Source organism: Gopherus flavomarginatus, chromosome 11 (genome assembly GCF_025201925.1).
Source record: "Gopherus flavomarginatus isolate rGopFla2 chromosome 11, rGopFla2.mat.asm, whole genome shotgun sequence".
In the NCBI taxonomy this organism is placed as follows: Eukaryota; Metazoa; Chordata; order Testudines; family Testudinidae; genus Gopherus; species Gopherus flavomarginatus.
In genome coordinates this window covers 50,940,029-50,952,564 of record NC_066627.1, presented here as the reverse complement: position 1 = coordinate 50,952,564, position 12,536 = coordinate 50,940,029, and the positions used below count along the sequence as shown (strand labels likewise).

Here is a 12,536-nt window from a genome sequence, read left to right as displayed (position 1 = left end):
AATGATCAAGTGATCTCTCTCCTGCCATCCGTCTCCATCCTCTGACAAAGAGAGGCCAGGGACACCAATCCTTACCCATCCTGGCTAATAGCCATTTATGGACCTAACCACCATGAATTTATCCAGTTCTCTTTTAAACGCTGTTATAGTCCTAGACTTCACAACCTCCTCAGGTAAGGAGTGAGATTTGGTGGCAACTCACAGATGGATATAGTAATCCTCCTGGATACGCTCTGCAATCAGCTTGCTCTGTTCCACTGTCAGGGTGACTGGCTTGTTGGGAAAGTTGCACAGAACCTCACATTTCTTCTCTATGTTCATGAAGACCTGGAATGGCGTGTTTACTATCCGGTCCCCCCGCAGAACCTCACCTGGGAAACAGAGACACAATGGGAGGGGTGAGGGACACCATTATCAAGCAACACTGATTCTGCCACCGGGTTTCTAGCATGCTGCACATCATGGAGCAATGAGGGCAGCTTCAGCGAGTTACAGCGTGGACAGCAGAGCCTTATGGAAGCTGAAGAGGCTACAGCATATGCTGACTGCATGGAAAGAGATGCAAAAGGACAGTTTGGAGCAAGGATCTTGTCTTGTTTGTCTGAAGCACCAAGTACACTGAGGGACCTACAGAAATAACAACCCACCAAAGAAGCGTTTCCCATCACTTCTTGGCTAACTGGGAATTCCAGCTTCCTGCTGCTGCCTCTGATCAACTAGCAAGATAAGCATGGTACACTGGAGAGCGCCTCCCCTCTTTTAAGGCACAGGTTATCATAGGCTACATTTGCATTTATTTCTCCCACTTAAAATGCACACGTTGGAGTCACTCACACCCATACCATGCAAGAGGTAGGGCTGCAAATATGACTGTGTTCCAAGTACAGGTGCTGCTACTGCTCAGCCTAGGACATTTCACAGGCTTAGACAGCAACATATTTACATACTGAGATCATGCTGCATGATGGGTACGTACCCAGATTCTCAGCCTTGTACGTTATCTTGCTGGGTTGGCAGAAAGGCAAGGAATAGTACTCATATGGCAGCTGGGTTCGTGAACTGGTGAGCTTCACAGCCTGAAGAAAGAAGCAGCTGTTATCTTCCCCTCTGTGACCCGCTAAGTATTCAGACCATTTCCTACACTCCCTACATCAGCTGGAAGTTTAAGTCTCATTCAGGAGACTAATTTCAAAGGGAAAAACACTTGGTCTCATTGGTGGGAAAGCCAGTCTTACAATCTGAACTGTCCTTCCCACCACCACCAAACAATTAATCCACTAAGTGTAGGAAATACCTTCACCAACCACGGCACGTTAACTCTCCAGTAACTGAAGTCTGTAAGGTTACCAACTCCACCAGCTACATCAGGCTTAGTGGAGCAATTTTCTTAAGCACAGGAACTATCACAGTGACACCTCCATCAGCAAAGTTAACTAGGGCACCAGAGAGCCAGAACGGAGTAGGACCGGTTGGGCAGCAGTGGGAGAGTGAACTCCACTGTGTATAACAGAAGGGTATCCCTCTCAAATTTTACCATGCAACTGTCTTCTTCTCAAGACACACACATATCCAGACACATTAGTTCCAAGCCTTTATTTGGAGCCCTGTTCTAGCAAAGGGGACATGGAAGTTATGTTTTAATCCGGACTTCTTCACCTCTGCAGCCTATTAATAGTTCAATGTGCCAACCTGCTGCAGCAGCCCCATCTTTAAGTAGCAAAGAAATGCCTGAAGCAGATGTGCCCAATGTAGTTGGAGCGTCACTCCTCTATAACTACAGTCCTCCTGATTCTCTCCCAAGCCTATTTTCTGAAGCACATGAATGGGTCACAAGTTCGTGAAAACGGTATGTCGTTACCACTGTCATTGCCTTTGGAAAAATCCTAGGCCAGCTCTACACAAGGTGCGCTTTGCCAGTATAACGATCCTGGCAGAGCACTCCCATTGTGGAGGAAGCTCATCCAAGCAAAGTTGCACTTTTGCGGGAATAACTGTTTCTGCAGTGAAGGCTTTTCCTCACAGTTGTGGTCAGAGATCTCCCTCCATGCACCCGACCAACATAGCTGTGTTGACAAAAGTTTGTAATAGAGACCTGGCCCTAGTCATGTCCTCAATCCTATATGAAGAGTTGAGCAGAAGCTGCTTCTGAAGACACAATGGATACTGACAAAACTGAATACTGCTGGCGGGCACCCACAAAAATGCAGGGCACAACTGAGGTGCAGAGAGATCCAATATAAAGGGCACATCTGTTCTGACAAACAGGAGCTGTTTGTAACGGAGGCCAACCTCACTTATTGGAAACGTACAGGAAGATTTGCCAACTGGTCTCATTGCTGGCGGACAAGTGGCTTTTGAAATCCTTTTGAGAGTTGCTATTCCAATCCAATCCCTCCTGAGGCTACTTTGTGATTTTACTGTAGCCCAGGGCTAGCCTTGTTTGCTTAAAAATAGCTTGGGTCAAGGGATTTGTGGCCAGAAAGTTGCATTGTGCTTGGTATATGACTAGCCAACCTCAGCATCCCCACAGACATCTACTTTTCTGGATGCCCTGTAAGGAATTAAGCCCACAGCTTTAGAATAAATAAAAAATTGGCTTTAAGACTGTTGCTGTCTAGACAGCAAGTCTCAACTCTCTCCCAGCAGGACAGACAGTTCCAGAGTTGGGTATTAATAACACTGTGTGGGAGTGCCAACACCCTGTGGCAGCCTTTGCCATCTCCGTGGGCGTTTGAGGTCTGGAGGATGGATGTGGGGGCATATTGTGGAGTTCAGTTTATTCCTGGCGAGGGGAAAGAGCTCGTGAGAACTAACAACTTTAAAGTGTTTGGTCTATCCTTGGCTTTATCCCATCATCTGCAGGACACAGCCACTTCACGCTTTGCTTGTGGCCGAAGTGCTGCCCGGAGGTAACACTCAGTTACCTCATGTATATATCATGCACAATATTGGGGACAGAGAAGTTTTGGTTACTTTCACTTTGTAACCAATGCCACTGGGAAACCTTGTGTGCCAAGCAGAGCGACGTCTATATGGATTCTGGCACAGCTGTTTGCCTGGTTCAAAGATACTTGAGAGAAGAAACGGGTGGCCAAAGAGAGAAACTGAAGAGAATAAAAAAATAAGTTGGGACCTTGAGCAGGGGAGGAGAAGAACAGGTATGGTCCCAGAAGCCTCTTTTTACTGACATTTTACATAAGCACTGAATTTTAGAGGCAGGATTCCAAAGCTTGACTTTGGTCATCCCACTTGGCTACTGTGCTATAAATAAATGTGTTCCCTCTTGCCATTTTTGTTCTGTGAAATCCATCCTACCTTGATTTCTACGGGGTCCTTCTGGTGGAAGTTGATAGGAGCTACACCTGGTACATAGAAGGAGCTTGTTTCATGAAAGAGCGCAAGCAGCATCAGCAAACACATCAGCCTTTCCTGGAAAGGAAAAGAGATATCACAGCTGTACCCCCTGCGGGACACACATCGGAGAAAAACCTGATGGAAGAAAGGTGGCATGGTGGACAAGAAATTCCCCACTCCGCTAATGACATTTATAAAGGCTGCATGGTCTAACACAGGGGTCTCAAACACGCGGCCCGGGGCTATTTCCTGCGGCCTGCCAAGCGGCTCGTGCCCACCTCACCTCCAGGCCAGGGGTGGGCAAACTACAGCCACAGGATTGCCCTCCTCAAGCGGCTGGAACCACATCCCTGCGGCGGGGGGAGAAGCCTGGCTTCCAGGCACACCCACACCCAGCCCAGAGTCTCCCGCTGAGCCTCACCCACCTTCACTCAGTACCCACCCCCCGATGAGCCCCACCCCAATGAGCCACCCATGCTCGGATCCCTACCCCACCGAGCCCCAACCAGCTGCATCTGGATCCCCACCCCACTGAGCCCCACTCCCCCAGCACCTGGACCCCCCACTGAGCTCCCCTCATCAAGACCCCCTGCCAAGCTCTATCCCCACACCTCTCCCACCACTGAGCCCCAATCACCTTCACCTGGACCCCCCTGCAGAGTCCTATTACTGTTGCACCCAGAGACCCCCAACAAGCCCCTGTGCATCCAGATCCCCCCTGAACCCGGATCCCCCACTGAGCCACCCGCCCGCAGATTGCCCCCCACACAGGATCCTCTCAACCCACACCTGGATCCTGCTTTGCTGAGCCTGCCTGCCCACACCTGGTGCACCTGGCACAGAGGGGCAGGGCCCTTGAGTGTTTCTGGGACAGGCCCGGTCCTTGCCCCATGTTTGAGTTGGGTGCAGCCTCATCACTGAGTCCGTGCCCCAAGGAGAACCAGCTGCACAGTGATCTCCCATCTCTGTGCAGCCCATGGCTTGTGCTCCCCACTGCCACGCTGGAACCTCCACAATTGTTTGGCAAATAAAATTTGCAGAATTTTAAACTATTGTGCGCAGAACTTTTATTTTTTGGCACAGAATGCCCTCAGGAGTATAACCTATAGCTGCATGCCCTGCATTGCAAGCTCAAGCATCAACCCTACCTCTCAATGGGTCTGCTAGCTGGAGTTTAAAGCACCACTTAACTCAAGCTAGAGATTTGTGTAGGGATGGGGGCAGGTTCGGGGCAACACTCCAGTTATACCTCGAGCTAACAGTGCAGTGAGACAAGCCTACAGTCAACACTTTCCCATGCAGTTTCCCTATAGAAGCAGCAAAGTCCATTTCACTCTGCTGGTGTTACTATGTCTATAGGCAAGGGTTGGGGGAAGTGGTGAAAGGAATCACAAGAGAGAACAGGAAGGAAACAGAGAAAATAGAAAAGAGGGAACAGGCTGGCCAAATGATATGGGACTAGAAGAGGAAAAAGGGAGGAAGCTGCACTGGTGGATCACTGCCCAGTCAGGGACAGAGTTTAGCTGCTGGGGCGAGTGAGATGGGTCTGGGAGTACTCTGGAGGCAGCCTGCTACCACTTCTGAGGATGCAGTGTCTTGCAGAGGCTATGCACTGCCTGTCCAACAAAAGCTGTATTGGCAGGTTCAAGGAAACTAATGTAAGTCAGAGGCAATGGACACCATGCAGAGCAGTGAGAATATGCTGGCCTCTGGAAATTCACAACTGCCCACCAATCATGACAAAGCACAGCCTCAAAACAAGGAGGGCGAGTGAGAACATCTAGCCCAAACTGTGAGTCTATGATAAAGCACCACAATATCTGTAAGCACCCACTAGATATGGCCCAAAAACTTACCCCTTCCTGGAGTTTCTTCATTATTAATTTAAGTAACAAACCTCAAGGTAAGCTTCCTCCTGAAATTAGCTATGCCGATGTTCCCCTACAGAGCCTCTCTGTACCTGGCTCTATTTCCCCTCTACTGTCTGTACCCTTGGAGCTAATAGGCCCCACCTGGTCTGGCTGCCTGCATGAGTCAACAGAAAGGACCTTGAACAGAGATGCAGGACCAAGCAATGGACACCCTGTCACACTAAACATAGGGGTGTTCTCTGATTTCTCATATTCATTCAACTGCAACACAATATTCCCCAAGTCCAATAATCTAATCTAGAGAATAAATGCTTTACATTGTAAGCCTCTGCATGAACCCAGTTTGGTCCCGTTATGATGAAAAAGGTCTTGCAGGGTGGATAAAACGCTAAGAGGAGAAATCATCCTTGCTCTGCATCACACATCTTCCCCACGGCTGCCAGCTCTGTCACGGCCACTACACTTAATGTTTATATAGTGTCAGAAACACACTGCACTTTACAAAACAGAGTATAAGGCACAAACCTTGCCCTTAGGAGCTTACACTGTAACTGGATAAAACAGAATATAGGGGTGTGGCTCAGGAAATCAGCAGACCTGGAGGCATCACAGGAAGGATTTAAGAAAGTAGCAGGTCTTCAGTGGACATTTTACAGAAGGAGACTGTTCCAGACGCAATGGCCAGCCAGAAAGGTGGTGTGAAGCTGAGAGCTGCAGATACAGAGACCCTCAAGGAGAGAGGACTGAGAGGAGAGAACAAGAGCAAAGATACAGCACAGGCAGAGATGAGATTGAGCAAGACCTTGAAGGTGAAGCCAAGAGGACAAAGAGGAGGAAGGAGACAGGTGGGGTTTCAGGGAACTCTCCAGTTTAGATTCCTGGCATAGCTGTCCAATGCATAACAACACGGAGCACGTGAAATGGAAGGAGTTCATGCAGCTACCAGGACCTTTGCTTTCACATTTGCAGGTTTGCTTCCTTGTTTTGAGACAAAAAAGAAACTTAGCTGCAACAATATGGACATGGGCCAATCAATTTGCACAACTTCAAGGCCTAGCCCAGCAGTTCCTCCATATGTGAGACTCCTTTAGGTTGCTATGGGAGCTAAACGAGTTCAAAGGTTGTAGGACTGTGTCCTGTCTCCTTAAAAAATCCCTAACTCTGCTTACTTTACTCGTGGGGGAATTCTGTGCCAAAAAAAATAAAAATGATGTACACGATATTTTAAAATTCTGCACATTTTATTTGTCAAAATAATGCAATATAATCACTCTGGTTTCAATTCTTTTGATAATTTATTTAAACTACGATACAATGGAAGTAGGAAGCATTGGAGGAAATCCCCCATCCTCCTTGCCAAACAGTATTGTAGCTAGGTTTGTAGCTCTTTATTTCTAGTTATTAGTGAACAAATATGTTCAGTGTTACATCATAGGCAACTGAAAAGCAAGTGAGGGCTGGGGAATCAAATTCACAATTTATATTGGCTACTGACCATCTCCAGTAGTAAACAGTTCAAGGAGCACATTTTGATAGGAAATTTTTTCAGTTCAAAAATTTAGACCAGTTCTAATCACTAAAGCACTGCAAGCATTTCTAAGGCCATACTGTCCTTTACATCACTCTGGCAAATGTAAAGGAGCCTTAAAACATTGGCATGACATTCTGACTGATACATCAAAGTAGACCTCCAAGAGGACAGGTCTCTGCAACTGTGGCTTCCACCCACACTGTATATTTCAAAAAGAAAAATCACTCTAGTGATGGAAAATCCCACTGGGGTAACTGGGAAGTTGCACCATGTGACAACAAGTGGTATCATGGAGTTACACAATTCCAGATCCCAACAGAAAACTTTAAGCACGAGAGTCATAATTGACTAAGTTTCATTATTTAGTTTCTCACAAAACTGCTAAGCCCCAAAGGAGAGAGAAAACAAGCAGCTGGAGCAGCATTATTCACTATGAAGTTGGATAGCAAGACAAGAACTAGTGTTCCCATTCCATTGTGATAAACCCATCAAAGGGACAGGCACAACATCTGGAGGAGAGGAAAACACAGAAAAAGCAGGAGCACTTTCTTTCAAATAAGGCTACTTCTAAGTCCTCTCCACAAGCAGAGAGCTGCAGAGGAATTCTATGCTTCTCTGCGGACCTGAAAGTGAAATCTCACTGAGATAGACCAGAGAGAGAACTCCCTTATTGCTCTGAGGCTAAGTAACCCTTTCTCACCAGGAATTCAGGTCCTCTCAACTACACAATCAAACCACCAGACAAGTGACGTTCCTCCAAGTGTGAAACTCAGGACTGAATGGCATCAGGCAGAGTCACATACCAAATTCCCTCCAAGAAGTTCCTTCCGAATAATCACCAGATTTAACATGAGCAAACTATTCCAGCAGGAAGTTCCACTGATTGTTATGAACCTAATTTATGAAGTTGTTAAGAATGGCTACCAGTTAATCTGTGAGTCTGTTAGTGATTTCCAAAACAGACACTTGTCTAGAGCTAAGCCCCCTGCCTGTGTCTTGGCTAGATGGGAGCTCACTAGATCTTTTTATTCTATTTTAAGAAGTGCGTGCACACAGCGTGAGACTTTACAGCCACTGAAGATGCCAGCACAAGAAACTGAGTTCCACACTTTATCCACAGAACAAATACCCCGCAAGCTTCTCTCCATGCTTGTCTGCCAGCACGCCTCAAACCTAAACTGGAGAGACCACCTCCAGGGGGTGAAAAAGCCAGTCTCAAAGCCCATTCAAATCAGTGGCCTCTCTGCCAAGACTGCCAGCAAGCAGGCCAGTGACGTGTCTATTAGGAACAGCACCAGGACCTTATTTCACACAGGCTAACCTCAGATGGCAGTAACATTAGTCGTATCACAGGCACTATACACAGCTTGCTTTGGGACTTCCTTCTGACCACAGTTTCAAAGTTCACTTGCAAACCCAGTGACATTGTAGGTGTACTCAAAGGGTGAAAGTGGAGGGGTAGGGATGCTGAGTGGTGACGGACACCATATACACTGATTTTTTTCCCCTTTCATTGTGTGATTTGCTCTTTCAGTTAGTGTGCATCTTTCCAACCTCTATACTGGGGCAGTGCCAGGCCCCTTTTAACTCACATAAAGCCATGCTTGGAAGAAAAGCCAGAAAAATAGAGAAGAGAAATCTATGTAGTGTGTCCCAATGTTTTTAAAGCAGTCTTGTTCGATATTCTTGGCAATTGTTTGGACAAGCTCATCTTTATTACATTTCTGACCAGCTTTCACATGCACTCAGTGAAGCTACTGAAAGCCTTTGGCAAGGAGACAAACGCTGCATTCACGCTGGTTTCAGACTGCCCCCTTGACACTTGGAGAGCTGTTAACAGCCTCCTGTGCTCTCACCTCTACACAAAACAGAGAGCTAGTCTACACTAGAATAGCTACAGTGGCACAGCTGCACCGCTGCTACTGCAGACGCTCCATGCACTCTCCTGTCTGCATCATTACTCCACCTCCCTGAGCTGCAGTAGCTACGTCGGCACAAGAGCTCCTCCTGCCAACACAGCGCTGTCCACACTGGCCCTTAAGTCAGAGTAACTTACATCCCTCGGGGGGTGTCTTTTCCATGTCTCTGAGCGACTTAAGTTACACCGAAGAAAGCTAGTGTGTACAAGCCCAGAGGCCTCAGCCTTCTAAATGGGCAAAGGAACAACTCCACAGCAAAAGAACAGGGCACTATAGATGTCTGAAGCAAAATAGATGAAAATTCCAGTAATTCCATGCAAAGAATCTTGAAACAATTTCCCATGGCATCCTCTGGTTCTAACATGACATACAACCCCTCACACATCCCTTCCCAGCTATCAGTGCCCCAACACTTATATCCACAAAGTATGTTGATGTTACTCATTTATAAGCCACACACATAACTTCTGAATCTGTATGAATATCCTTCCACAAAAGAATAGAAAAAAGCACTGCCACTGACTTACAGTGACACCTCAGGCAGGTCACCTGATTTCTCTCTGACTTCTTTTCCCACATCTGTAATACTTGCCTACGCCCACGGGTTGTTTTGTGAGGTGTAATAAATTAATGCTTGCAAAGACCTCCAGGACCCAAGGAGGGAAGGTGGGTATACACATCTAGTGTTATCACTGCAACTTGCACTAATATTTGACACATAAATATAATCCCCCTTTAAACCTGGCACTAAGTGTTTGGCCTAAGTCCATGTTTCTGTTAAATGGATTACATACAAAAGTCCTACTCTCAATTTTGCTGTTACCAAGAACAGTTCAACCTTTTCATATTGTAAACCACATGGTCTGATGGACACTTCCCTCCCAAACTGAGTCAGCTGAAATGCTTGGCTCCATAAAAAATAGTATTAGAGGAGACATGAAAATAGTTTTGCTTTGTGATGGGTGTAGCTGGTTGGCTCAATCCTCACACCTCCTGTTTTATCGCTGTTCTATTAATTTTCTGTCCATAGGTACAGGGTTTTAGCTTGCAAGTTCTTTTGGGCAGGGACTGTCTTATATTTGCACAACACCCAATACAATGGGACCCTGACCTGACTGGAACCTCTGGAAGCTAGTTATACAGCTAATAATTAGGAATCTACCACACTGCTCTATTGTCTCCAAGTTACAATACTTTGTGGTTTTGATTTGCTCTCCAGTGTATTTATTACCCCCTCCAATGTTAATATCAGCCACAAATTTGATTACAGTTGAATTGATACTAAAATGACCCCCCAAAAAACAAACAAACAAACAAAAAGCCTGCACCACCTGAGACGCAAAGTAGCAAAGGCAAAGAGGGGCTTCAAAAAAAGATGCATTGGTCAAAAACCGCTCTAGAAACCATAACTAGAAACCTGTGTTTGTATTAGCTTTTTTTGGGAAATCTTCATTTCACTACTGCCAGTGGTAATGCTTGTGCAGATGGGTTTAGACACCATAGTGGTAAAAGAAACAGGAGCCTTGCCTATATTAGCTCTGCAATTGTTCCTATCAACTGTGGAACTCTATTGGTAGCGGTGGAACAGTGGGAGGTTTATGTATTTTTTGAAGTGCAGAATAAAAAAGGCCTAAACAAGGTCTCAGACTGTGTTACAAAAGCAGGAAGACTCCTTGAAGACTATGACAATTCATCACTATGAAAGACGCAGCTCTGCAGAGTACATGAGAACCACTGTTTTAGAACAGGGGGAAAAACCCACAAAATGATGTTTGGTCAAGAATTCTTAACTACACGCCACCTTTGTGAAATATGTTCACAGCAACAATCTGATCTTTTTGCATAAAATGTAAAACAACAAGGCAGCAGAGAGATCAGTCTGCTAGTGAATGGAGGTGATAAGAACATCAACAGCCATGCTAACTTTCCTGTTTAACATAACACACCATCTATCTCCCTCTCATGCAGGGGTAGGGAAGATATGATTTAAACTTTTAAGATTTGTCCTGACTAGGAAAAGTGATTTAGGGCTAATCTACACTGGCAATGCTAAAATGCTGCCTTGTGTGGTCATGGACAGCGCTCTAAAAAAAACACAAACACCTCAACGAGGGGCGTAGCTCCCAGCGCTGGGGCACTGTTTACACTGGCGCTTTACAGCGCTGCAACTTGCTGCGCTCAGGGGGGTGTTTTTCCCCCACCCTGAGCGAGAAAGTTGCAGTGCTATTAACTGCCAGTGTAGACAAGCCCTTAATTTACGTTGGGTTAGGCTTGGCAAGTCAATCAATTGACCGGTCATACCAACTGACCGCTTATTTGACCACAGTCAAATACTGTCAGTTATTCCAACAAAAAAGCCCTGATGCAGGCAGCAGCCTGGCTATCTGCCTCTTTGATTGCACTATGATGCCATTCCTCCCTTTTTTTAGGACTTCATTTCACTGTGTTTTGCATTTTTGAGTTAAAATAACTCAGTTAACTAACTTGCTTTTTGTAATTAGTCATAAGTATTTAATTAAGGTTAAGCCTTTTGGAGACTGTACAATCTTATTTTTGTTTTAGTCTTCTAGTAACTTAGTGCTTTAAAATATTTGATTGTTTTTGACAATATTTGGCCATTATTTTTGGACTAGTCAAATGCCCAATCCTAGGTTGGGCTCTAACACTTATTAACTAAGCTCAACCTAAACATGACCACGGTTCCTAGTCAAGACAAAGTAATGAGTTTGTCCTACCTACAACTTCTGTGATTCTACTAGACTCAAGATTATTCCTTGTAACAGGAACCAATGAGCTAAGAGGGCTAGAGAAACTACTGCTACCAACTAACATAGAGGCTTTACACCTAATGCATCTCACGCTTTCCTGAGTTGAAGCTTGGCCTGCAGGGAGTCTGCATCTCCAGGGGGCTCAAGTCAGGGTCACATGTGAAGGGTATTTATTTCACACAGTTCAAAGGAAAGAGAATTTAAGGGAGAACAGTTATTTCAGGCTAGAGCCTCTTGCTCTCTGTGATCAACTTGGGGGGACAAATCCCACAGACAGCTAGGCTCGTTTCAGGAGACTCTTGGAAGAGCGTGTGTTCTGGGAGCTGCTGAAGCTGTGACTCCCAGCAAGTAGCTGGGTTACCCTCCAGAATTAAAGCAATGCCCGGACCAAGCCTGGGGCCCAGCAACCCCCCGCCCAGGTCCTCAAAGCAACCCCCAGTCTAGAAACTCCACATATTCCCGCACCGACCACCACTCAGCTCGGGCCTCAACGGGCCAGCCCCGGCCTTCCCCCCCCGGCAGTACCGAGCCCAGCAGCCACCCCCGTCCCAGGCTCCCCGCAGCCTCAGGCCCCACAGAGCCTCCGGCGCTCCCAGTCAGGGCTCGAAACTCACCCCTCGCCCCGCCACAGCCGTCCCGGGGCCCGGCCACCGCCCAGCTCAGGCCCCGGAGCGAGGGGCCAGGACAAGCCCCGGGGCGGGGGAGGGAGGTGGTGCCCGGAGCTCAGGCCCGGCGCGCTCCGCTGACGCCCTGGGAGGCTGGTACCGAGCCCTGACAGGGACCGTCCGGGCCGCTTCACTCACCGTCGCCCCCGGTGCCGCCATCTTGGATCCACGTGTCGGGACAGACGTAACCGGAAGTAGTTAGTGGTTGGTTGGGGAAATTTATCACCATGGAGACGGCGACGGGCGGAGGAAGCCGGTTCCGGGCCCAGCCCTCCAGGTGGAGCGAAGAAGGAGCGAGACCGGGCCCGGTAGAGCATAGGCACTGCCTCCGCGGGGCTAGGCTCCCTCGCCCCCACCCCCTAGTTACCGCCAGCAGGGCCCAGCTCGGGGGAGAGGACGGCCTGCAGCGCCATCTTTACTGAGGGCAG

The 12,536-nt window shown here is 47.2% G+C and overlaps 1 protein-coding gene across 3 annotated transcripts in view; it reads right to left on the bottom strand.

Annotated features, from left to right (window-relative positions):
- Window positions 1-12,536, bottom strand: part of TM9SF4 (transmembrane 9 superfamily member 4) — a 27,964-nt gene extending 15,428 nt beyond the window's left edge. Inside the window, exons 1-4 of one of the 3 annotated variants that reach the window (XM_050918290.1) lie at window positions 12,247-12,536; window positions 3,316-3,429; window positions 977-1,076; window positions 203-371 (exon numbers count right to left, since the gene is read on the bottom strand). In XM_050918290.1, coding sequence (XP_050774247.1) covers window positions 203-371; window positions 977-1,076; window positions 3,316-3,429; window positions 12,247-12,267 — 404 coding nt within the window. In that variant the 5' untranslated portion in view covers window positions 12,268-12,536. Of the gene's footprint in view, window positions 1-202; window positions 372-976; window positions 1,077-3,315; window positions 3,430-12,057; window positions 12,114-12,246 lie in introns of those variants that run through there. The other 2 variants (XM_050918288.1, XM_050918289.1) reach the window with 2 other exon arrangements.